Source organism: Diceros bicornis, chromosome 2 (genome assembly GCF_020826845.1).
Source record: "Diceros bicornis minor isolate mBicDic1 chromosome 2, mDicBic1.mat.cur, whole genome shotgun sequence".
Lineage (NCBI taxonomy): Eukaryota > Metazoa > Chordata > Mammalia > Perissodactyla > Rhinocerotidae > Diceros > Diceros bicornis.
Window position 1 is genome coordinate 38,977,685 of NC_080741.1, and position 25,458 is coordinate 39,003,142.

Consider the following 25,458-nt stretch of genomic DNA (forward strand, 5'->3'; position numbering starts at 1 on the left):
GCGAAAGGAAAGAGATACAGCTTGGTTTTGGCAAATGTTATTAAGAATCCATCTCTGTTTGCATTCAAGCTGTCTTTGCCGCTGCTCCTGTAGGAGTTGTGAGAAAAAGAAAGAGCACATTATAGCGTGGATTGTTTTCAACAGGCTCAAAGTTTGCAAATCTGTTGAATCCTTCTGACAGTGTCTCTTTGCTGTCAAGCACAATGCCCAGCTGGTGGTGGCAATCCTGATGGAGAAGGAGGGGTGTAGATAGACTGCGCTCACCTTGCAACAAGAATATTAGGAATTCTTTTTCCCAAACTGTAATTTAAGAGGAAAGAGCTCTCTCAGCCAAGCCATGGTGAAAGTTTTCTTTTTTCTTTTCTCCTTTTTTGCTTTTATAGATAACGCCTCATTAAATCAAAATCTTTAAATACACTTCATTAGGATAACTTTCATAAAGAAAGGAATCACAGCAACAGCATTAAAGTATATTATCTTAATCTATAATTAAGACAAAGACTTTGGTTAAAAAAGGAGGTAAGATTTTTGCTCATAGGTGATCTCGATTCTCATTGAGGCAAACACACAAGCTTTTTTTTTTTTAACATGATGTGCGAGATTTCACTAAAAAAGGTTAAAATTGAAGTGAGTAATCTTCGGTGCATAATGCAATTGTTAATTTTAGCTCCTTGCGTGGGTGCTGCTCTGACTTGAACAGCCGGCTGTAGCCTTCATTAGAGAAGAAGCAGGCAGCTTGAGACAGGTGGAGCTGGATCAAGCTGTGAACGTGATTTGCTGGAAGCTGGTCATTAGTGTTAGAAACCCAGTCTTTTTTATTTCGTCCTTCACCCTACCATGATTATTGCAATTATTGTTATTGACTTTTCATCTTTTTTCAGGTTGACGATGTGTCAAACTGTGTAAGGGAATCGCATGGAGATGGGCGTTCCGAACTGTTGATGGGGACATGGGACTCCAGTCTTCTCTGATCACTTGTGTGGATTTTCCCGGTGCAGAACGACAGAAGCCGCTAGTAAGTCACCAAGACCTACAGCAGGGATTCTGCGCGAAAGGTAAAAGTCTTATTGTCTGGCTCTCATCTCATCTGCATTTTTTTATTATTACATAAATGTGCTTGTTTGCATAGAACAGTTCATTAAGTGTAACCAAAACAGACAGGATCTGTATCAGAGACTCAATTGGCTTATAGTTTGTAAAATTAGAGCTCAATTTGCTCATTCCATTTTAAGTGTGGTCACGATCTATTTTTTTATTGAAATGCTCTGAAAAGAGAAGGCAACAGAAGTCCCATCTCCTCCCCCTACCCAATACATTGAGAAACAATCTGTTTGCCATTGGGAAACAGAACTTTCTATTTTGTTAACTACACACATACTCCGTGTCACTGAACTATGAGAAATCTGTCACAACACACTGGATGGAATGTCCTAAAACCTCCCCAGACCTAAAAGCGTGGCTCACTAGTCACTCACAGACTCAAACCACCATCCTAAAGGAAAACTTTTCCTTTTCATTCCCACAATCCTTTGCCAAATGAACCCGTGTATTTTTGAAGATATCATTAGATACCATCTGTTCTGTCATGGTAGATCTTAGCAAATTTTCAACAGAAATTGCTGTGCTTTAGATTTTTGTCATGCTTCCTATATCCAGTTGGAAATAAAGATACTGAATGGGTAAATGGTAATTAAACACTCCCAGAGAAACATATCAAGACACTGATTTGTCCAATAATAATTACCATTGTAATGGCTGGGAACAGGACAGCCACTGCTCCGAAATTTTTGTGAAAGAACTGACTTTCTAGGCAACAACATCCTCTCTCTCTCTCTCTTTTCCCTTCCTTCTTCCCATCTTTCTTTCTTTCTCCTCCTTCCTTCCTTCCTTTCGTTCTTCTTTTTTCCTTCCTTCCTTGCTTCCTTCCTTCCTTCCTCTCCTTTTTTTCCCCCCACATTTAAAAAAAAACTGAGGAGGAAGTAAATGCTAAATTATTCATGAGCCTCATTTGACAGCACATCAGAAGGAGAAGTGTCAGGGGTTTTATGGAGGTAGAGAGAAAAAAAATAATAACAGGCTTTAACTTTGAAAAGCCATTTCCAGTGTGTGTGTGGCAGACTACTGTGAATCTGGAAGAGCAGAGTTCAGTTGCAATAGCTTCATTAGAGCTGCCTGCCCGAGACTTCCTTCCACAGGATCTGTGCAGCACCAGCACTGACAGGAGCTTGGGAGAGGGCTTATGCTTTTAACAATGTAGCTGTCAGTTTGAAGCCTGAAAACATTGGCCCTGAAAGGTTTATTGCCAAATTTAGATACTATATTTACATTGAATTATTACCTCGTGAATTGATTTTGCCCCTTGTAGACTGTACTGTATTCCTTACACCTAAGAAAGTATGTCTATGATTGAAACTTGCAAATAATTTTTGAGTCATCTTAGAGGTGCTACAGAACACCAATACTACTTCTTGACTTGGAAGTTGAGGGTCATCTGTTTAAGAGTTGGAGAAATACTCTTTTTCTTTTCCTTCTGCTTTGTAGTGGGGCATAGGGATCGGTAGTTGTGTAGGAGTTGTGTGTCTTCATTTAAGATTTGTTAATCCATTTTGATGGCAAGGTGTATTCGCAAGTGTGTGTGTGTGTGTAGAGGATGGGTGAATAGGGCAACCGAATCTGCCTCTTGTGTTTGCCTTGGATACTTGATTTGATCTTGTTTTATTCTCCTTTGGTATACATTTGGCATGGATGCTTGAGTTGCTCATTTGAAATGAAATATCTCAAGAATAATAGTAAATAATTCACCTTGTACTGATTTTATTTTCTGACATCTTGACCTTGTAGGGCATCAAACCTCATTATTTTAATTTTGCATCTGGGAGAATGTCTGAGCAAGGAGACCTGAGTCAGGCGATAGTGGAGCAAGGCGGGCCTGAGCAGGAGACGGCCACTCCAGAGAATGGCATCGTTAAATCGGAGAGTCTGGATGAAGAGGAGAAGCTGGAACTGCAGGTGAGCCTGGAAGAACCCGCTTCTCATACCACTGTGTGCAGTTCCTTTCTTTCATTTTTAAAATACTTTGAAAGTTTTTTTCCCCTTTTTTTTGAGTTTGACTAGTAAAATGAATAGGAAATCCATAAAGCTAATCCTCTCCTAACCCAATTACTAGTCACTTTTTTTTCCTGACCAAACCACGCTCTAACATGCCCTTTGAAATGAAAACAATATCCAAAGAATATACTTAATGACTGAATTCACGCAAAGCACCTCCACACTAATGTCCAGACCACCACAAGGAGTCTGTGGAGGGCTTCTTTAGGCCACTTTGGGCTGGTTGAGTTTTAAAAGTGGATTTATTGTTCCATGGAAAGATGAAGACCCAGCTCATGATAGTCTAAGAAAAATTAAAGATGTGAGCTCTGTTGACCTTCATGGGCAGGCTAAGGTTCAATTCTTGCTAGCAAATAGATAAGCCCTAGAATTCCCAGCCAGAGAGAGAGAGAGAGAAACCATGAGAAGGGGTGGGAAGGTGGGGACTGGGAGTGAGTGACAGTACTGAAAAAGTGATATGATTGAAAAAATGATATGATTAGAAACACTATGATTTATGAGAGATTTGGTAGTGGGGGGAAAAAACTGTGCTTTCAAATAGCCTGTATCAATGTTCTTTGACCCAAACTACACAAGTGTTAACTTTTTTAATATACAAGTGAGCAAAGCCAAATAACCACATAATGGCCAAAAGCCTTCAGGGTTGAATTTTCCCGCCTCCAATAGCTGCTGTAAGGAGAGAGAGCCAAAAGTTAAATAGTCAAAAGTTTGGAGGAGTGAGAGAAGGGGAGTCCTCCCAAATGATTATAATATCTTGTTGCCATTACTATTGATTTCTCCACTGTAGTGATGCCTTCTCTCCCTCTCTCTCTGTTTCCTGGTTGTTGGTTTACTGTTTGTTTGTTTGTTTTATTTTGTTTCTAACACACAGAGGCAGCTGGCAGCTCAGAACCAAGAGAGAAGAAAATCCAAGGTAGGGTCCTGGAGATTCTACACTGATCTGCTATCATGGATATCAACTGCATGTTTCACATCAGGGTTAACAGATTTGCCAACAATGCAGATGGTGGTGTGTGGATCTTGGCTGTACTGGTGCTGTCTGCTTTTAATGGGGTCGTGTAGATGCCTATCTTTCTTTCTCGCTCTGTGTGCTTTTTAATTAGAGTTTTTGGGGTTCATCTAGCTGCAAACATATATATTTGATCCTGTTTTCACATTTGCAGTTTGACAGTGCTTTATAAAATAAATAGCCACTTGTTTTGTTTTTATCTTAAATTAAATTTGGGGTGAATGTTTTAACCTCTCCAGTTGATTTCTCCCTTGAAGTCAATAGGTTCTGGTGTTTAGAACACATTCTTCATCTTTAAAGTATCTTCTGTCAAACCCCCTCCAAACTCAGTTTTAGTAGAAATTAATTTTTGTCATCTTTTTCTCCTTATGTTTTTATGAAATGGCAGCAAGTCATTCTTCATGTGTTTCCAATGTGATGGGCACAATTTGCTAAAAGTGTTCCTTAAATTCATCCATTCACATTTTCTTCCACCTCCATCCCCCATCAACAGAGGGATCTGATGCTTTGAGCCAAGGTAGACAGCACTGAGTGGCCGACTTGAAGCTTGGTTTTAAAAATCTGATTTGGAAATGTCCTGTGAAAGTGGAGATGGTTTGACTGCCTGAGAATGTTTTCTGTTTGTTTTCTTTATTTTCCTTTGCTTCTCTTTTCTTTCCCCTTCCCAGTCAGGAGCAGGAAAAGGTAAATTGACCCGCAGTCTTGCTGTCTGTGAAGAATCCTCAGCCAGACCAGGAGGGGAAAGTCTCCAGGATCAGGTATACCCCCTGTCATTCTCGTTAATAGCATGAATGGGATCTGCGTATGCGTGCATGAGTATTAATTTGGCATTAAACAGTGTTTTGGGGGAGAAAAAAATAATTGAAGAAAGAAATAGTTTTCTGGCTTCATCCCCTGTTTATGAGACATTCTAAACTAGTTTAACAGTTTGTCACAGAGTATTACGTTTGTTTTTTTCCAGACCCTCTGAAAACTGCAAATGGAAAGGAATTCAAAAGAATTTAGATTAAAACTTAAAAAGTAAGCCTGGTAGTGCTGAATTTCCTCAAAGGCTCTCTCTTGATAAGACTGAACCAAATATAGTCCTAAGTATCCCGTCTCCTTCCTTATTGGAGATTGTTACCTCTCACTTCCCCAAAATGCACTTGCCTATAAGAAACACACCTCTTGGCTCTTATGAATCTGTAGAAATAGTGTATAAGGTGCATTGAGCTTTGGAGACATACTTTTATGGCCTTTGATGGAGATTTCTCAATACTGGAAAAATTGTTCGGAAATGAATCTGATCCGATGGTGAATTTAAGTTAATATTATTAATATATTGCTGCATATCCTTACACTTATTTTTGCTCCTTACAGCAAGACTATTAGGCTCTGAAAATTCAAATTCTAACAAAACCCTTCCCTGACAAAATGGGAAACTTCACATTATATTTATTTATGTTTGCCTTTTGGGCATCTTATTAGCTTTTATAAAAATAGTCTTGCTGCTGAAATTTCCCTTATTTTATCAGAGGCTGAGAGCAGTCAAGACAAAAGTAAAATGATTTATCTGAACCCAGGGGAGGGAAAATTGATTAAGATATCATTATTTTTGTTTGGTCTTGTTTTGCTTTTCTCCTTTTAGTTTAATTGAAATACTCTAAATTCTCCTCATGGATACAGAGAGCATTGAGAGCACTTTCTTTAAAAGGACCAAAAATAAATTCCTTATAGATTTTGTCCTAAAAGTATTTTTTTTCCTCACCTCATTTTCTTAACACGCCACTCATGTTGTAAGGCATGCTTTACGACATGGACAGGCTATCTTTCAGTAGTCATCACTATGTTTCATACACAAGCTTTATTTTACTTGGGCTCTGAGAAATGTGTGGCTTTTCTTTGGCATTTTATTTGTGCTTCTATTTTTAATGGAGATTGAAAAGGGGGAATAATGTGAATACCATGGCCTGTATTATTAAATGTTGATTGATGGCTTGTAATGTACTGCATATGATATATGTCAACTCTGCACAATGACAGACTCTGGGAGAAGTAATGCCCCACTGTCCCCCACGCCTAATGCCAGGCAGAGGAGCACAGCCTTTATAGACTTAATCTGCTTTTTATCCCATTTGACAAGATACCAGGAGGAAATTTTTAAGAGATCATCTGTATCATAGTGCCCGTCCTGGATCTAAGTCTAGTTTCTCCACACAATTGGTGTAGAGAAATAAGATGCAAACGGTGCTTTGTTCCTGCTGGTTCCAAGCTCAGTAACCGACTAGCTTTGTAGGAGATACATAGAGTTTGCAAGCTTTTCTTTAGACTGGTTGAGGGGTGGTGGGAGCTGGGGCTGATAGAAAATACCCAGAGATACATATAAGCAAGTGGCCATGTTACTTTTTTTAGAGAATAAAAAAGCAGACCTCTGAGCTTATATGCAATGCCTTCATTAGGTACCACTGGCACTTACAAAATATGGGAGCTGTATCCCAGAGAACACTGACAGAAATATACAATATATGGACTGTATTGCTTCCCCAATGTTTGTATATTCACAGTATTTGGAAAACTGCCTTCATTTTCCTGTGTGGGAAAAACTCTTGCTACCTGTATTACTTGATCTCAGACCCATAGCTGATGGTTTAGTCTGTCCTTAAGTTAAAGGAGTTTTGCTTTTCTCATGTTATACTATTTACCTATCAGTGTATTACTGCAACTTGAATCATTCTTTCACTGTTGTTGGATATAAACTTATCCTGTAACAATGTATTTATTAACACTTGTATTTTATTATTGAGCATATCAATAAAAATATTAAAAAATAACAGATTGTTTTTTACCAACTCTATAGCATTTTTGTGTGTTCTTTCAACACCATAATGTATATTTATGTATAGAAAAGATAGATATTTTTCTGAGTATAGTATTTGTCAACACATGCCACAAGTTTGTACATTTTTTTTGTAAATGATGTCCTTTAGCCTCTGCTCTCGCATTTATATTTCCAAGCCTCTTTGATTTTAGATTCAGACTTACAGAGGCTGGATGGTTCAACTGCTTTTGAAGAAGCAATGAGACCACTCTCTTGGCTTGGTACCCTCAGTTTCCCCTCCTGATCAACTGTCAAATTGATTCTTCCCCATGCCCTGCGGTGTCTTCTGAGCCAGAAATCTTCCAGCTGTTTCTTTAGCAAGTAGAAGCAAATCATAACCCTAAAATCTACCGAACCTTTGCAGACTAAGACATTTCTGTCTCAAATCATGTGATAAAAGACTCTATATTCAAATTACACTCAGCTTTACATATTTTGTGTATGTCCATCCCCAGGATAAACATGTGGATGTCAGGAAACCCAACTAAGATCTTTATCATGACAACATGCTTTATTTCATCCACTATATCATGTGTCTTTCCAACCATGGTGATTTTTTATTCCAGCTGGAATTTACAATGAAGCCCCTCCCAAAAAAGAAACTTGGTTTTGGAGGACTTTCGTTTTATGCTTATTAGATTAGCCAGGTTTACCAAGAATCATTAAAATTCCCAGTTGGCGGTAATTTGAGGATGTACAGGCATCAATTTAGTCACATGTAAAGGAGCACTAGTTTAGTTTCAGTGAGAAACACTATTAGTCATTGGAAATATTTTTCCCCTACATCATAAATTTTAATGTCACTAGTAGAAGAAAGCTTTCCCATCAGCTGATCTCTTACATAAGAACAAGTGGGCTTAATGTTGAATAGTTTGTCATAGTTTTAATCATAGCATAGGTTTTTCATAAAACTAAAAAACATAATTGGTTCATTCTTCTTCAAAACAGTGAACATGCTATTAGCCAAATGGCTAATATGTGGTTTAATACAAAATGATCTGTTTTCAGTGTAAAATAAGTAAATATAAAAGTGGATCCCACCCCAAGACTGTAAATGGTCAGTCTTATGCCCAGCATCAGTTCAAGAGAATCTTACATTTTGGAAAGGATTAACCAATCCTAAAATTAAAATAATATTAAATAATTATATGCAATTTATGGAAAATATTGTTCTACTTTCTACCTTTTTGAAAAGGCAATGCTTATTGTAATCATATATTATGATGATCTATTAATGGCATTTGTAAACAACGGGTGATAATAATCTATACCTAGGATTATATGTCTTGGTTTCTCATACTAGTAGGAAGCATTGTTGATGTTGGTTCTAAAACAGACTTTTTATTGTAAATTGGCTATTAGGGTCTTTATTTACGTCTGTTCTATCTGTAATTATCATTCATAATATCTGTCTGTCTGTGTTCGTGGCAATTTCTCATTATAAGGAATTATAGAAAAGAAGTGAAGAAGCCTTTTCTTTTTATTTTTTTGAGACAGTGGCTGTGATGCAAGCTTATTGATAAAGAAAATTTTTCCTAAGTGTTTAAAAATAAACCTGTAGAGAAAATAAGAGTTGTGATCTACGGAAAAGTAACATGCTTAAGGTTAATATTCATGAGGCAAGTTTTAGTATCAGATGTTTCTCATGACCTCCCACTGACTTCTGAAGTTTAAGTCACCTTAAAGGGCAATTATTTTTCTGACAGCTTTAATTTTTCACCATTTAAGAAAAAAAATCTGCACCTGGCTTTCATTTTCCTGTACTTAGTAACATCGATGCAAAATGGAAACCAGACAGAGATTCTTAAATCTGGCCCTAAATTATTATATTTTTTCCCCAACAGGAATCAATTCATTTACAGCTTTCCAGTTTCCCCAGCCTGCAAGAGGATGATAAATCTAGGAAAGATGACTCTGAAAGAGAAAAAGAAAAGGATAAAAACAAAGATAAAACCTCTGAAAAACCCAAGATCAGAATGTTATCAAAAGGTGAATGTGAAAATGTTTCCTTAACTTACTCAGTTTGGACACATAAATAGTCATAGAATACATTCTAGATTTTACACGTGTATTCACCTCCCACCAAGCTCTGCATATAATTTTATATGTGTATGTATGTGTGTGTAAAAGATGTGAACTTGATTTTCTTTCCATTCACGGTGTCACTATTTTTGTATCCAGAAAGGTTACTTTTAGGATCACATATTTCTTTGGATTTTCATGTGGATCTCCTATTTTCAATGATAAGTTTGTACAAAGGACTGAATATAAATCTTCTCTTCATTCAGGTTTATTAGTCCAATTAATTTGGATTGATGAACAGTAATGATACCCGGTTTTATATCTTAACTTTCATGTGTATCTTAAAAGACTGATAGTGGATTAGCAAATCTCAGTCGATAAGTGACGTTGTCCCCAAAGCACAGATGTATACATCAATGTCAAAAGAATACATGATTAACATTTTATCTGGCACAGACGAATTTGGTCTCTGCAACCCATATACTGCCATATAATGTCTCATTTAAAATATACACATTTCATAAAATTTTTTCCAAAAAAAGTTATTCCTTCTAAAACCTCAAACCTACAATCCATACTTTTCAAGTTGTTGCCATACATATAATTGTACAAAACTAAAACAAACAAAAAAAGTAAAAGCAAAACTAAGTTGGAATGAAGAATGCCATGAATAAATAGCTTTGCAGCAGACTTTTTTTAATAACTGAGAAAGAATAAGGCATCTGATCACCTAAGGAATGACAACTACTTCTAACATTATGCTCTGTAACCATGTCTCTGCTGCTGAATATCTAAAACCCAAGGTGTATACAAGAGTAAAAAAGTACAGGTTCCTAAAATGGTTTTAAAAATTAAGCTTTAGCCAGCATCAGAGGACTTGAGAGACTTGGAAATATTTAGTGCTCTCCTGTGTTTTGTACTGATTAATATTTAGATAGCCTTGTAAGAGAACTTTCATTTTTTGCCTTCTCTGTTTTAAGAGAAAGAGGGTTCCATAGGATCTCAAACTCTTGAGAGGTCTCTCTGTGGGTTGGGAATACCTGTCACGTGGAGGTCGTGTCCTTGCTGATTTACAAAACAGAATGAACACGTGATATTTGACTCCGCCCCCCCCAACTGTGCCCACTTCCCCTCCTATAACAGTTGGGTCTTTCCACACTCAGGATCCACTGGTGGTATTCAATCCCCAAATCTAATTTTCATTCTGATGTTATATTGCAAGGTTGCTAGTTTTGAAACATGTATCTTTCATATCAATAGCTTCACCTAAAATTTACCTGAGCAGGAGGGAAAGGGGAAAGGTTGGGAAAACCTTTTCCACCTCACCTCCCACCATCATTCCTGACAACTCCATCCTGCTATTTGTTTCAGATTGCAGCCAAGAATATACGGATTCTACAGGCATAGACTTACACGAGTTTCTGATTAACACGTTAAAGAATAATTCCAGGTAAATTATTAAATATGCCTCTTATTTTTAGAAGGATCAAGCGGAATATTACGATCAAAGTCGTTAATCCAAACACTTCTAAGAAGCGAGTTTTAAAATGCAGACACATTTTCTGATGTCTTAAACTGTCTCTTGTATTTTCTCTTTTCTGTTAATAGTTTGCATGTTTACTGTTTATAAATAGTGTTAATTCCTGGGTAGTTACCCAATGAATAAATTATAGTTTAAGAGTTCTGCTTTCCTGGTTACAAAGAGATATTGATTAAGGGGAAAAAATAGAGAATGAGAATCAATGTCAAATAAATCAATTATGCTTCAATGTAGTTACATAACCATCTTCTTGGGCTTTTTTTGTTCCAATTTCCTATTAATTTGAAATATACAATTTATTGGGCTTAATACCTTGCATGTCCTAATTAACGTTAAAACTACAAAAGTTTCAGTATTACAAAATAGTTAACAAATGAGATGAGAAATAATCTTAAGTAGAATGAAATCATATGTAGATGGATAGCATATCCCAGAGAAGAGTTAGATACAGATGTATAGCCACATACATTTAAACAATCTTTTCCATACATCCAAATGAACTTTTTACATCTTTGGGAATTAAAAGTACATCAAACCTTTTCATTTTAATATTTATTTTGCAGGGACAGGATGATACTCTTGAAAATGGAGCAGGAAATTATTGATTTCATTGGTGACGACAAGTATGTTAAATTGCAATGCTAGTTAATTTATATGATGTGTCTTAGTTTGCTACTTGGGTTTAATTATTCATTCTGGAAGGATTTAGGGATAGATAAAACATTGTTTAATATGTTTGCTGATTTGTTAAATGGAGATGCTATTGGCATTAGGAGCTATATGCTGATGGGAATATTTGCTTGGACCATGCGTGCTCCTGCTTGTTAAATTCCCGACAAAATGGCTATAAACAGGGGGCCACTGATTAGTGTAGAGTAATCGTAACAAGAAGCAACCCTTTTCATTTTTATTATAGTTTTTTAATGGGCTTCAGCTGGCTGCAGTCAGTTATGCCTGGAAATAATTATGCTGCTTTCAGTGTAAACCGTGTAATGACGCATCTCGAGATAGGCATTTGTAGTCACATATTATGTCATATCATTTGTCCTGTGCCTGGCTCCGTTGATAAGGTATCACGGAATAAAACAGAATACTTTCCAACAGACATTAAGTTCTGTCTGATGAGAGAAATGTATAACTATGAAACAAAGATACTTATTGCAGCTTAATCAATAAATCTCTCATAAGTGGAAAATTTGTCTGGAAATGAGGACATTAAGTGATGGCAGAGATGAAATAAGCTTAGTGGTTTGGATGAAAAAGAAATGATTTTCTGTGTGTACCTATAAAATGTACTACAAGCCAGAAACAAAAATGCTGATTCCACTTTTTCTTATATTCTCTTCCAGTAATCATTATAAAAAGTTCCCTCAGATGTCATCCTATCAGAGGATGCTTGTCCATCGAGTGGCAGCTTACTTTGGGTTAGATCACAATGTGGATCAAACAGGGAAATCTGTTATCATTAACAAGACCAGCAGCACGAGAATGTAAGCCCCATCATTGTCTTTATTTAGCATTTTCTTTTTCTCTTACGGATTCATTTATAAGAGCACAGTATAAAATTCAAAGTACATGACATTTAAAATGCACAATGTTATTTATCTCTTGCTCTTATCAGCATTAGTGTGGCATTTATCTGTAGAAGATTATCTGAGGACCAAGAAAGTTTATAAAATTCAGGAACTAAAGTGGATTTATTCCCTGATCATTTACACAGCTCCTAAAACATCCTTTTCTTTCTTTCATCAGTTCTCCATGTGATTACATACAAAACCATGGAAGATTTTATGTCAAAATATAACTCAAATTAAAAATGACAGACATTTTAAAACAACAATGACATATGCGGGATAATTGTTCTTTTCTTTCTTTTTCTGATTTATAGACATCTATCTTGTGGTTTCTAGAGTAACAAAAAACTCTGAACATGGAGACAGAAATCCTACCTCTAAGACCCAATTTTTTTACTTACTAGCTGTGTGACTTGAAACAAGTCATTTAAAATCTGCCATCTCAGTTTTTTCTCCTGTAAAATGAGAGTTTTGAGCTAGATGATATCTAAGTCCTAGCTCTAAAAGGAGGGTGGTTGGTTGTTTTTGCTCCTTAAAATGATTGTTTGTTTCTATCTAAATATCTTTTCACAGTCCCCTTGAGTCAAAAGCATAAGATGAGGAGTCATTTGCTTTGGAAATTTGAAACTGTCTCTCTTGAAGCCATGTATCTTTTGAGTACAGAGCAAGCCATTTTTATAGCAAAATACATGTTAAACTGAAAAATTGTCCCTATGTAAAGCATTCTCTTAAAACATTTGTATATTGTAATTTTCTTTTTCACAATGTGCTTGGTAAATTGTGTAAATTGCATGATTTTTAGGAATGCTGTGTTAGCAAAGGGAACTTATGTGTCAAGCAGAGCAGCATGGTTCAAACACTCTTTATTTTCTGCTTACCAGAGGTTGGGACACATAGGGATGGAGATGTGGTTCCTTCTCTCCTCAAGGCTCAGTCTGTGTTCAGCAGAACTAGAGTGAAAGTCGTAGTACAGAGAACACAAACTGGGCAATCTGGGACTGAGCATGGCTATTTTCTGAGGGACACTGAGCACTTCCCCGGGCTCCAAATTACTTATTTACTTGCAGGAGAGTTTGAAGTGGATAAAGTTTAAGGACCCTTGAAGCTTCAAATTATTGGGTCCTGCAGTTGCGTTCTCCTGTGCTGGCAAAATACCTTTTAAGATTTATCAGCTTCTACTTTATCTGATTATTGGCACATGCGCCTCCTATTTTGAACAGTAGTAGGAACGAAAGGTCACTGTCCTTTAATCTTCTTCCCTCTCCATCAAATACTCCTAGTTGTTGCTGTTTTTCATTCTCCATTCTGGTTTTTCCTCTGACTTTCAGATACCACAATGCAGGGACATGCTGATTGCAAAATAGGCAAACGATTGATCATCTCCTTTTAATTTGTTTTTCTCCTCTTTCTCCATAAGGCCCACAGAAAAGCCCATAGATCAAGTAGATTGTTTAATACAGTTTCAACCAGTAGAGATCGTGCATTTATTTTTAATTCACACTGATTTTGCAATCGCATAGTCATGAATATTAACACACATGTTTGAAACCTGTTTCCTTGTTGGATCGTTTTTGAGAAAATTAAGCATTGTATAAAGACTCTTGGTAAACTTTGAGTTTAGATGGCTCTAAACCTGCTCTGTCCAATATGGTATCCACTAGCTACATATGACTCTTTACATTTTAATTTAAATTAATTAAATTTAAACAAAACTTAAGCTTTAAATTTCAGTTCCTCAGACAGTCTAGCCAAATTTCAAGTATTCTATTCATATTAGACAGAGCATACATAGAACATTTCCATTATTTCAGAAAGTTCTATTGGTCAGCTCTTCTCTAAACCCTCGTGATCCTTGCAAGTTTCCAAATACCACTAGAGGGTATAATTTGTCCCTGAAAACTTTAAATTTCTGGCTAATAGGTATCATATGATTATGTTATTAGACTTCTACACTTCCAGGAGATCACTAGCTGTTTTTTTTAATGACTAATTTCAAATAGACCCCACTTGTTTATGTCTTCAGGAAGAGTGAAAAGAGCTTGTGTAGAGGACACCATCAGGTGAGGGTACTACCAATGAATGCCTGGGCTGGCTCAGTATCTGCCTGGTTCCTGCTCTTGCACACCACCCTTTAGCCCCCAGCTGTGAGTCAAATCATGCCTAAACAAAAGGACAAATGGCTGTATGTCACGGTCTTTGAAGATATTTCCTGAAGAGTTGAGCTTAACAATATTCGATCCATAGCTGTCAAGTCCTACTGTTCTATTCCAGTCACCTTTCTGAGCAGTCTCTATTTGAGTGGTTCTTGGGGTAGGGCTGGGAGGAGGGGAGCTTGATATCTTTTAGGACAAGGGAAGAGAATGAATTAAATGTCCTTTTTCAATAGTAACAAGTCACATTTTCAAAACCTAAATCAATGTTGGCAGTTTTAGCAAAGGAGAAATGTTGTTCTGTGTAAAGTTATATATTTGATTTTAAAAGTCAGTTGCCATGTTCTTGTGGAGTTGAAGTTCAAAATGGAAATTCTATTCAGAACATTCTGTCCAAGTTCTAGGTGTCTGTCTTGGTTTTCTTTGGTTCTCTGAAAATTTCAAGAGTTGTGCTATCAGGGCAATTGGCGTGTGATGGTCTCGGGACCACGTTAATTTAGATATGCTATTGGATGGAAACGTTTCCTTTTATATAAAGGAGAGAGGCTGAGATGGAAATTCCTCAGATGGCTCCTTGTGGGTTTTGTGTTTTGGGAATACTTTTTCAGTGCATACAGTTTTATGCTACTCCAATGCAAATATATGCAAATGCATATTTTAAATGACATTGTGGCTTGGGATAAATGCAGAAAAATGTGGATGGAGGATACAAAAATGAACTAAAGGGCTGGGGAAGAGAAAGCATTTTTTAATATAATTTTGATTTTTCTTTTTAATGACACTGCATTGGCATATAAGATGATCTTCTAGCACGAATGCATATCAGCTGCATATTGCGATTTATCTCCCAGAATCCCTGTCTTTCTAGATTATAGGCAGTTCAAGTAATCATAGAATGTGACTTGAGAATATTAAGTTTGGCATGGAGAGAAAATAGTTTCACATGAAGTTCAAAATAGTCAGGTTATGCCACACTGTGAGGATTATATATACATGTATATGTACTATACTCAGCTCTAATATTTTCTCTAATATGCTCAAGATATAATATATCTGTCCTTTCATGATGGAAATATTTTGTCTGAGGACAGACTTTTCAGTAAGTTAAGGGATTTCTTACTTATAATGTTTCTTTCTTATAATAGCATTACTTACTGAGTATTAGCATTACTACTGAGTAATAGCATTGCACTGAGTACTTTATCTCTTATTTCATATATATTATTTCATTTAATCTTAAAAACATATTTGCAACCAAAGTAATTGGAGCCTCATTTTACAGAATAAGAAAATAAGGCACAAACTCAGGGTCAATTTTGGGCTTACAGAGAAGCAGCGATTAGCACGGCTGGGATATAAACCAGTGTGTCAAATGCCAAGAACAATTTTCTTAAATAGTCTAACTCTGTTAAAGCAAAACCATCCAGAACATCTCGAGCAAAATTCTTGAAAAAGGCTCCCTGGATTTGTTGGGAATTCCAACTGTTTTAAGTCTTTTTTTTATGTGATAAGAAACAATGATTGAGAGACAAGATAGTTTTGAAGATTAACTCAGTGGTATCAGTAAATAACAGATACTTCCTATAATTTGGTAGTTATTGCTAGATTTTCTGTATTTATCACTGCTACAAGATGTGATATTTGGGAGGGGGTGATATCTATTCAATTTAAACCTTGCTCTACTCCATTTCAATCTTTCTTTTTCTTTTTTTTTTTTTAATTTTTTGTTTATTGCAGTAACATTGGTTTATAACATTGTAAAAATTTCAGGTGTACATCATTGTACTTCTATTTCTGCATAGATTACTTCATGTTCACCACCAAAATACTAATTACAACTCATCACCACACACATGTACCAAATTATCCCTTTCACCCTCCTCCCTCCCCCCTTCCCCTCTGGTAACCACCAATCCAATCTCTGTCCCTATGTGTTTGTTTATTGTTGTTATTATCTACTACTTAATGAAGGAAATCATGCGGTATTTGACCTTCTCCCTCTGACTTATTTCACTTTGCATTATACCCTCAATGTCCATCCATATTGTCACAAATGGCTGGATTTCATCATTTCTTATGGCTGAGTAGTATTCCATTGTGTATATATACCACAGCTTCTTTATCCATTCGTCCCTTGATGGGCACTTAGGTTGCTTCCAAGTCTTGGCTATTGTGAATAACGCTGCAATGAACACATGGGTGCATGTACCTTTACAAATTGGTGTTTTCAAGTTCTTTGGATAATACCCAGCAGTGGGATGGCTGGATCATATGGTAGTTCTATCCTTGATTTTTTGAGGAATCTCCATACTGTTTTCCATAGTGGCTGCACCAGTTTGCACTCCCACCAGCAGTGTATGAGAGTTCCCTTCTCTCCACATCCTCTCCAACACATGTTGTTTCCTGTCTTGTTAATTATAGCCATTGTGACGGGCATCAGGTGATATCTCATTGTAGTTTTGATTTGCATTTCCCTGATAGTTAATGATTTTGAACATCTGTATATGTTGTGTCTGTTGGCCATCTGTATATCTTCTTTGGAGAAATGTCTGTTCAGGTCCTTTGCCCATTTTTTAATTGGGTTGGTAGTTTTTTTGTTGGTAAGATGCATGAGTTCTTTATATATTTTGGAGATTAAGCCCTTATCAGAAGTATGGTTTGCAAATATCTTCTCCCAATTGTTAGGTTGTCTTTTCGTTTTGCTGATGGTTTCCTTTGCTGTGCAGAAGCTTTTCAGTTTGATGTAGTCCCATTTGTTTATTTTTTCTATTGTTTCTCTTGCCCGGTCAGACGTGGTGTTTGAGAAGATGTTGCTAAGACTGATGTTGAAGAGCGTACTGCCTATGTTTTCTTCTAGAAGTTTCACAGTTTCAGGTCTTACGTTCAAGTCTTTAATCCATTTGGAGTTAATTTTTGTGTATGGTGTAAGGTAAGGGTCTACTTTCATTTTTTTGCATATGGCTATCCAGTTTTCCCAACACCATTTGTTGAAGAGACTTTCTTTTCCCCATTGTATGTTCTTGGCTCCTTTGTCAAAGATTAGCTGTCCATAGATGTGTGGGTTTATTTCTGGGCTTTCGATTCTATTCCATTGATCTGTGTGTCTGTTTTTGTGCCAGTACCATGCTGTTTTGGTCACTACAGCTTTGTAGTATATTTTGAAATCAGGGAGTGTGATACCTCCAGCTTTGTTCTTTTTTCTCAGGATTCCTTTAGCTATTCGGGGTCTTTTGTTGTTCCATATAAATTTTAGGATTCTTTGTTCTATTTCTGTGAAAAATGTTGTTGGAACTTCGATAGGGATTGCATTGAATCTATAGATGGCTTTAGGAAGTATGGACATCTTAACTATGTTAATTCTTCCAATCCAAGAGCACAGAATATCTTTCCATTTCTTTGTGTCTTCTTCAATTTCTTTCAGAAATGTTTTATAGTTTTCGGGGTACAGATCTTTCACCTCTTTGGTTAAGTTTATTCCTAGGTATTTTATTCTTTTTGTTGCAATTGTAAATGGGATGATATTCTTAATTTCTCTTTCTGCTACTTCGTTGTTAGTGTACAGAAATGCAACTGATTTTTGTATGTTGTCAATCTTTCTTTTTCTAAGAATGAAAAAGCTACATTTATCAATAATGTCAGTGTAGGAGATGAACCTATCCATTGCATCATTACAAAATTACTGCTACAAGCAACCCAATTATCCAAATCCGTGGTTTCATGCCGGAGCCTCAAGATCATGGGGTAGGGGTTAAGGATATAGAAGTCCAGAGAGAGTAGGAAATAATAATAATCATGTTCACATGGGAGACATTCTAGGAAGGTGCCTTCATCTGAGCAGACTGATGCACTTTATAGAATCAGCAAAGAAATTCACCTTACCCTCTCAGCATTGCAACCTTGTTGGTCCTCAGAGCTAGCCAGGGTAGGAACAGGTGAATGTATGTAACCTGCAGCCTTTCAGCACACCTACTGGTCTACAAATTGGGTCTTAATGACAGGGGATGCCTCTCATTGGAATTTATTGCCTTTGTGTTGAAATAATGAATGAAGTTTTTGAGCTCAGACTGGCCACGTTGTGTTTTTTCACTTTTAGTTTAGCTCTCTTTCCCCCTTATTTTGCCAGAAATACATTTCACTCTCTAGCACTTTTTAATTTTTGCTGTTGGAATTCTTTGTTAACTGTCAGATTAGGTGGTGACACCAAATGAGCCTTTTGGTAATATGGGGCAGATATATTAGGGTCTGTGCTATTTTGGTCCTGAAAATGACATTTATAATGGATTTACTTTCTATAATGTTGCTTTTCTGATATGTGGGATTAAGGCTAAAACTATAAACAGTGATTTTATAAAAAATATTTAAAATGCTAAAAATACATAAGTCTATTTTTATATGAAAAGCTTTGCCCTTCTCTTTGTCTTTCTTCCTGATCTCCACTTTCTCTCTTTTGCTCATTTTTCTATGTGTTTAACCCAAAGAACTTCATTGTTCTTTCATTATATAAATTTTTCACCTGTTTCTCCTTTTCTGTATCCTAGAGAAAGGATATATGCTCAGGATGTTTCATTTGGAGATTAGAAACCATCTACTTGCACTAGTGCTTTCCAAAGGGGCAAGGTCAGTCACAGGCAAAGCAAGTCCCACATGTATCTGAATTTCTTTGCATATGTCAGAGTAACTGTTGAACTAATCCCAGATAATTTGCATGTTAAAAGGTTGTCATCTCTTAAATATTTTTTCTTTTGTCTTTCATATCCACCCACTGTCGTTGCCTCAAATCCTCTACCCTAAGAGTACAGAGCAAAGAAAGGAAATAGCAAATCCACTGCAGGAGAGTGGTTACAGGCCCCAGAAACCATGAAACAAGAACAGTGGCCCAAAGGCAAAGGTTTGGGGCAACACCTTAAGGGTCTAGCCCTCAAGAACACAGTGCCCTGATTCCTGAGAAGTGTGGACCTGGGTGTTTGCCCGGAGTGATGGGTGTGTCTAGTGACTACAGTAGTTTGCCTGTTTCTTTGGTGCAGAAAGAAGGATTAACTGAGCTGGCTATTTGGTAAATCACAAGAACGCTGAAACTTGTTCTAGTGCTAGATACAGCTTCCCTGTAGGTGAAGCAGTTGAGCCCAGTTGACTCTGTTAAGTATCCCTGAAATGGATAATTACTGCGCTAAGAAGCAGGATTGTGGTTCCATCCACTTTCTCGGTGGGCAGACCCAGAGATGAGTGGACAGCAGTACGTAGAGTCAATGAACATCTGTTCTGCTTAGTTTACTGCACAGGCTAAAGCTTAACGTGGGAATCATTAGTTTCTGACCTTTAGGCATTTTACTCCCTGCAGGCGATTAAGTGCATTTATACCCAAACAAAATAAAACAAACAAAACATGCTTTCCTTTTCCTTTGGCTGGTAATGTGAGTGGCACCGTGAATAAACGGAGCAGCATCCTGATGTGAATGCTTGCTTAATAGTCCTCTGAAGAAAAACAAGCATCAATTTGTTTAAGTGCCTCTTGGAAATCCAGGAGTGGTCGGTTGGCATCCTGTCATTTCTAAATATGGTAAATTTACTCTGCACTTTTTATAGCAGTAGTGTTGAAAATCATCTGACTTGAAGCCAAAGATCAGAAACCTAACTAAGAATCACATGGCTCTCAGGAAAATCATGAAGTTTTATTCGCTGAGCAGACAACCCAGTTTTTGAATCAATACTCAGGCTCAAAGTAAGACTTGCTTATTAACATTGTCAAACTCCATATCATTTCTCTCAAATGTTATATTTTCTCATCTTATTATTCTCAAATACCTCAGAGAACATAAGATTCTGTAGACGAAATAGGTAAATCACAGAAATATATTGTGGGTAGAGAAAATAAGTTTGTTGTGTTCCTTTCCCCACTAGAAGTTATTTACGGGCTTTGAGTGTTGAATGTATAATTTACTACTTAATTTTGGAAATGAAACATTCCTGTACCTTCTATAACATTAGTATTCTTAATATAACTTTTTTGAAAAGAGCTTTTCCATAGTGTAATGATACTTTTAAAAAATTTACTTATTTATTTATTCAGCTCACAACATTCTAGGTAATAAAGCTGGGCCATTTTACAGGAGTGAAAACTGAGATTCATGTCTTGATCTTACCTAGTCAATTCACAGCCGACCGAGACTGAAATCCACTGCTCCTGACACTCAGCCACAACTTTTCTAAGGTTCGGGAAACAAGAACTAACGTTAATAGAATCAATACTGTGAAATGATGATAAAAACAAGAAGAAAACGAAATACTATTCTTTCACCAGTACCCATTGATTTCCTTACAAAATCTTAATTTGCATTTAATTATTTTTAAAATTAAACAGGGAATTCAGTTAAACCATGTTAATAGGAATATGGATGTTAAAACCATGATGCCCACAAAACTCCAGACCCACAGAACACGCTGGATTAAAAATTGTCCTGACATACTCAGAAGTGAGACAAAACCCATGTTCTTAAACTGTGTCAAACAAAAATATTTCTCAGGTGTTCAGTACCATGCTTTGAGCAAAAGAAGCATAGGCCATAGAACATATCCATCTTCTGATTATAGTTTACTTGAGGAGCCAAGATAATTTTGGTCAGAACTCTGTATGTGTGTGCTTGTATGTGTAAGTACATAGTGTGTAAGTACAAGACAGTGTGTGTGTGTAGATATATTATCTATGTTATAGATTTTGGGACAGTTTAGAGATAGGTTCACTATACACATATATACTACATATAGTATTGTCCTAAATGTATAGTAGTTTTGGAGGGAGAGAAATTACTGTGGCTTGGTTCCTTCCGTCTGTAGCTTTGCTTGCTGTAGACAGCAGAATTAGGCCCAGGTCCTGAGTGCTTCCTTTGTTGATTCTAGATCCACCTTTAGAGTTGGCAGTCATTTTAGCCCTTGTACTTTGGGAAAAGTTTCAGGGCATACGTGAAGGCAAGAGCCTGGTCTTCTTGGTGTAGTTTTTGTCACTCGTTAATCTTAAGATTTCTGCAAGTGGAGAGGCCGTTAGTCTATTATCATTGCTTTAGGAAAGATAGAATTGGGGCATAGAGTAGAATGAGAAGTTGTAGTTGATTGGTTGAAGGTGTTTGGTTTCCACTGAATTATATACGTAAGTGCTAGGTTATAATTATTGGTACAAATCTTCAAACAATAAATTGGAATCTACCAAGAGAAGTGGATACTCACCTAATATGTTTTATCTCACAATCAGACTCCTTCTAACCTCTCAGCCCTTCTATTTCACAGCATTCCCAGGGGAGCACAGCCCCCAACTTCCCAGTCTCTACTTCCCACCCTCCAGGGCTTCAAACCAGGAAAATGAATAAATAGCATTTCTTTAGACATACGAAAAATATTTGTTAATTCTATATCAATCAAAATGCACTGATCACTCTGGACCTTCTCAGCAAGTAAAATACTATATTTGCCTATAAACTTAAAAGGAATACTTTTATACACAATATTATAACATATAAGCAAAAAGTCTTTCATGCCAAGAAACAACAATCATAGTCAGCAGTTTCCAAAGAAAACATTACTTTAAGAAAATTGTTACTGCCTCATTTGGAACTCATGAATCAAACCATTATTTGAATATTGTAGTACAGATTGGCTCTACCCTAATATAGGTTAACACTAATGTAAATGTTGGTTCAACATTCATTGGTGTACCTTTAGATTTGGGCTTCTCAGAAAAATATGAACAGTGGCAATATTAGCTTATAACATTTATTCAGTATTTTACTAGGGCCTGGCATCAGGCCTGATATTTTATTTGTATTATCTCATATCTCATTTAATCCTCCCAAGCACTTTAAGGTAAGTATTATTACTTTCCATTTTTTACAACAAAAAAACCAACATTTCTTTCTTAGGGATGTTAAATAAATTGCAAAAAATCACACAGTAGGCTACAGAGCTGAAAAAAGCACAGTAAGGAGTGTTTTGAAAAAAACTTTTGTTAGGCTTGCTTATCAGCATTTATGTGTGCATTGTTTAAAACTTAGTTTAATTATTAAAATGATTGCTGTGTTAAATTTAGTATAGTAGTTCATGTCCATTTTACATAAAGTTATTGGGTTATGTGCTAGAATGCATTGTGTTTTAGGGGATGTGGAGCTTTGAGTCATTGAATATATTAATGCTACTACTTTATAATGTTCATGTAATATTGCAATGGAAGGGTGGAGAACTTAAAGAAAGGAAAGTGTACTGATAGACTAGCCCCCCGTTTTTTATATTTCATTTGTGAAAATTCTCAATTCATAGGCAGATTTGCAGAAATATGCCTATTTTGTTAAGCTAAGTAGACCCTTCTGATGTGTATGCCTCTTTGGTATCATTGCCAATACCATGCTTAATACAGTTCAAAAATAGCCAAACTCACAAACAGAGAGTATAATATTCCAGGTCTTAATTGCATGTGATTTCTTTCTCTTTTTCAAATTACTTTTTTTTCTTTTTCCCTTATCCCTCTTATCTTTTTCTATGTCATTATTATTTGGATATCCCCTTTAAACAGGAAGACAAAAGGTCTTGAGATTTGACACTATCACTTAGCTAATATCATTATTTATCATTAGCAAATGCATGTTTTGCTAAAAGAAGGACATAGCAATAAAAAGGGTGATTTTTTATTATTTACATATATTGGAAGGTCTTAATGTGATAAGCCAAGACCTGAAGCATGGAGCATAATCAATCCTGGTGTTTTCAAAAGTAGCAGTACAGTAGAAAGATTAAGAATTGGTTTGACAATTTATAACAGCTAAATGTTCATTTTAGCTGATTTTAAAATAAGATAAACCATGAAAGAAAATCTAGAAAATATTCAAAATATAGAATATTTTAATTGTCCATAATCCCATGATTAGATACAAACCACTTTTAAGTTGTTGAATTGGTTTCCTAACTTTCTAAACTAATAGATTTTATTATTTTGTTATAAAATACATGTTTGTCATAATAATCACAGATGTATAAAAGATTAGAAGTAAAATTTGCCCATTATGCCACCATCCAGAAACAACTACTGCTGTCATTATTCTTATTATATATTATAGTTTCAACATAAAAATGATCATAGTATATCTATTCTTTTATAAATTGCTTTTCTAGGTTAGTCAATAGCATTGGATATAATTTTATAAAGCTGTGCATTACCTATGGAGATATTTTAAGTTACTTATCCAGTACACCATGGATTTCCACTGTTTTGCTGCCTTGAACAATGAGACTGTGTATTTTTTTATGTATTACTATTTTCTTTGGATTCATTCTTATAAATGGAATCACTTTATCAGGGAAGATTGACATTTTTAAGGCTCTTAATGCACATAGCCAGTTTGCCAGGGCGGTGCCAATTTGAGAGAAGCTATCTTACAGACACTTGCCTTTGAGTATTCTGCTTAATTTTGTTGTTGTTCATGAATAGCCTCCTGTTAAAGGAGAGTCAAGATGTTTCCTGTGTTAGTTTGCATGTCTCTGCTTATATATACACTACACAATAGAAACAGAGAAGAACAAAATGAGTTTTTCAAAGGTGTGGAGAATTGAGAACATGAGTTTGAAACACGTTAATAAAGGAAGCCAGATACTTAACACTACATATACTGGATTTGTAAAGTATAGTCTCATTTAAAAGAGAATAAAATGGTATAAAATGACAAAGTGATAGTGGAAATTGTGACGTATTTAAAGAACATAGGACTTTCTTTTTTCTTAATAAAAGACATCAGTTATAAATATTTTACTTGAAAATTTCGAAGTATTAAGGGAACAGTGACACTTAGACTTCTCAAATATGTTTGACTGTTGAAATATTTTTGATAGATGTCTTACACCATCAAAATATTTTATCCTGTTGGCACAGCTACCTTTCTTTGTTAAGATAGTTATGCATATGGATGACCATCTTTCAGCTATTCAGTATGAAATTAAAAGACTTCCCTTTGTGCCCCTCCATATTGAGTAAAATTGAATTCTTTATTTGTGTGTATGTAGGGGGAAGGGACAGGGAGGCATTAAGCTTAACTAATTGGAAGAAAAGTAATAAATTTGGTCTCAAGCAACTGGCAGTGAGAATAAACCATTGAAAATACTTCTAAATCAAAAAGATTTATGAAATAATAATAATGAGTGCTCATCTATTTTAAGCTTCAAGAGACAAAACATCTAACTAAAATTGGAATCGATTGACTAGAAGGCAGAGTTGGTCTTAACCCGGTATTTCACTCAGCCACGCTGCTGCCTGTCAACTCATAAGCTATGTCTAGGAACAATGAGGAGTTAATTCTAACTTTTGAAAGGTTTAATTGGGGATGCCAAGACACCGATCGGAAACGCCAGTGCTGTTCACCACACATGAACAATGAGTTTCACCGTAGCTACCGGCTATAAATTGTGGGAAATTTTTTTTTACCTTAAGAAGAGGAACTAGAGGCGGGCCAGTGGCATAGCAGTTAAGTTCACGTGTTCCACTTCGGCGGCCTGGGGTTCGATGGTTCGGATCCTGGGCGTGGACTTACTCACCACTCATCAAGCCCTGCTGAGGCGGCAACCCACATAGAAGAGCTAGAAGGATCTACAACTAGGATATACAACTACGTACTGTGGCTTTGGGGAGAAAAAAGAAAAAGAGGAAGATTAGCAACAGATGTTAGCTCAGGGCCAAGCTTCCTCAAAAAAAAAGAAAAGAAAATGCATTCCACATGCCAGATAGCCCACTAGTGACATATTTGATAACATCTGACTTACGTGTGAGGTTTTTTTTCAAAAAAAAAAGAAGAGGAACTATTTTTTCATCAAAAACCAACATTAAATTCATTTTCTCTGCTTTTTGATGACGATATAGAGACAGACAGAAATATTACCTCATGGACTAAAATCTGCCAAGAAAAAAAATTTACGCATGTGTGAGACATGGTCATGAGATGTGTAGTAAACTCTAGTTATCATTAATTTCACAAATACAATGACATTTTGCAGCTTTGAGTTTTTCTTAGAGTTACATCCTCCTATTGATACATTAAAAGCAATTCGTTCCCATTTTAAATGAAGGTCCATAATATATTACTTTAGTTCCATTCATTTTATGGCTAAGAAACAATATTGCTATGATGTTAAATTAGTGGTAAAAAGGATTTTTAAAAGCTCTAATATAATGG

The 25,458-nt window shown here is 36.1% G+C and overlaps 1 protein-coding gene across 14 annotated transcripts in view; it reads left to right on the forward strand.

Annotated features, from left to right (window-relative positions):
• Positions 1 to 2,849: 2,849 nt before the first annotated feature.
• ARPP21 (cAMP regulated phosphoprotein 21) overlaps positions 2,850 to 25,458 on the forward strand; it is a 110,196-nt gene continuing 87,587 nt past the window's right edge. For 12 of the 14 annotated variants that reach the window (XM_058549255.1, XM_058549300.1, XM_058549265.1 and 9 more), the window contains exons 1-7: positions 2,850 to 3,009; positions 3,980 to 4,021; positions 4,786 to 4,875; positions 8,819 to 8,963; positions 10,368 to 10,446; positions 11,100 to 11,159; positions 11,886 to 12,026. In XM_058549255.1, coding sequence (XP_058405238.1) covers positions 2,881 to 3,009; positions 3,980 to 4,021; positions 4,786 to 4,875; positions 8,819 to 8,963; positions 10,368 to 10,446; positions 11,100 to 11,159; positions 11,886 to 12,026 — 686 coding nt within the window. In that variant the 5' untranslated portion in view covers positions 2,850 to 2,880. The remainder of the gene's footprint in view (positions 3,010 to 3,979; positions 4,022 to 4,785; positions 4,876 to 8,818; positions 8,964 to 10,367; positions 10,447 to 11,099; positions 11,160 to 11,885; positions 12,027 to 25,458) is intronic. The other 2 variants (XM_058549332.1, XM_058549351.1) reach the window with 2 other exon arrangements.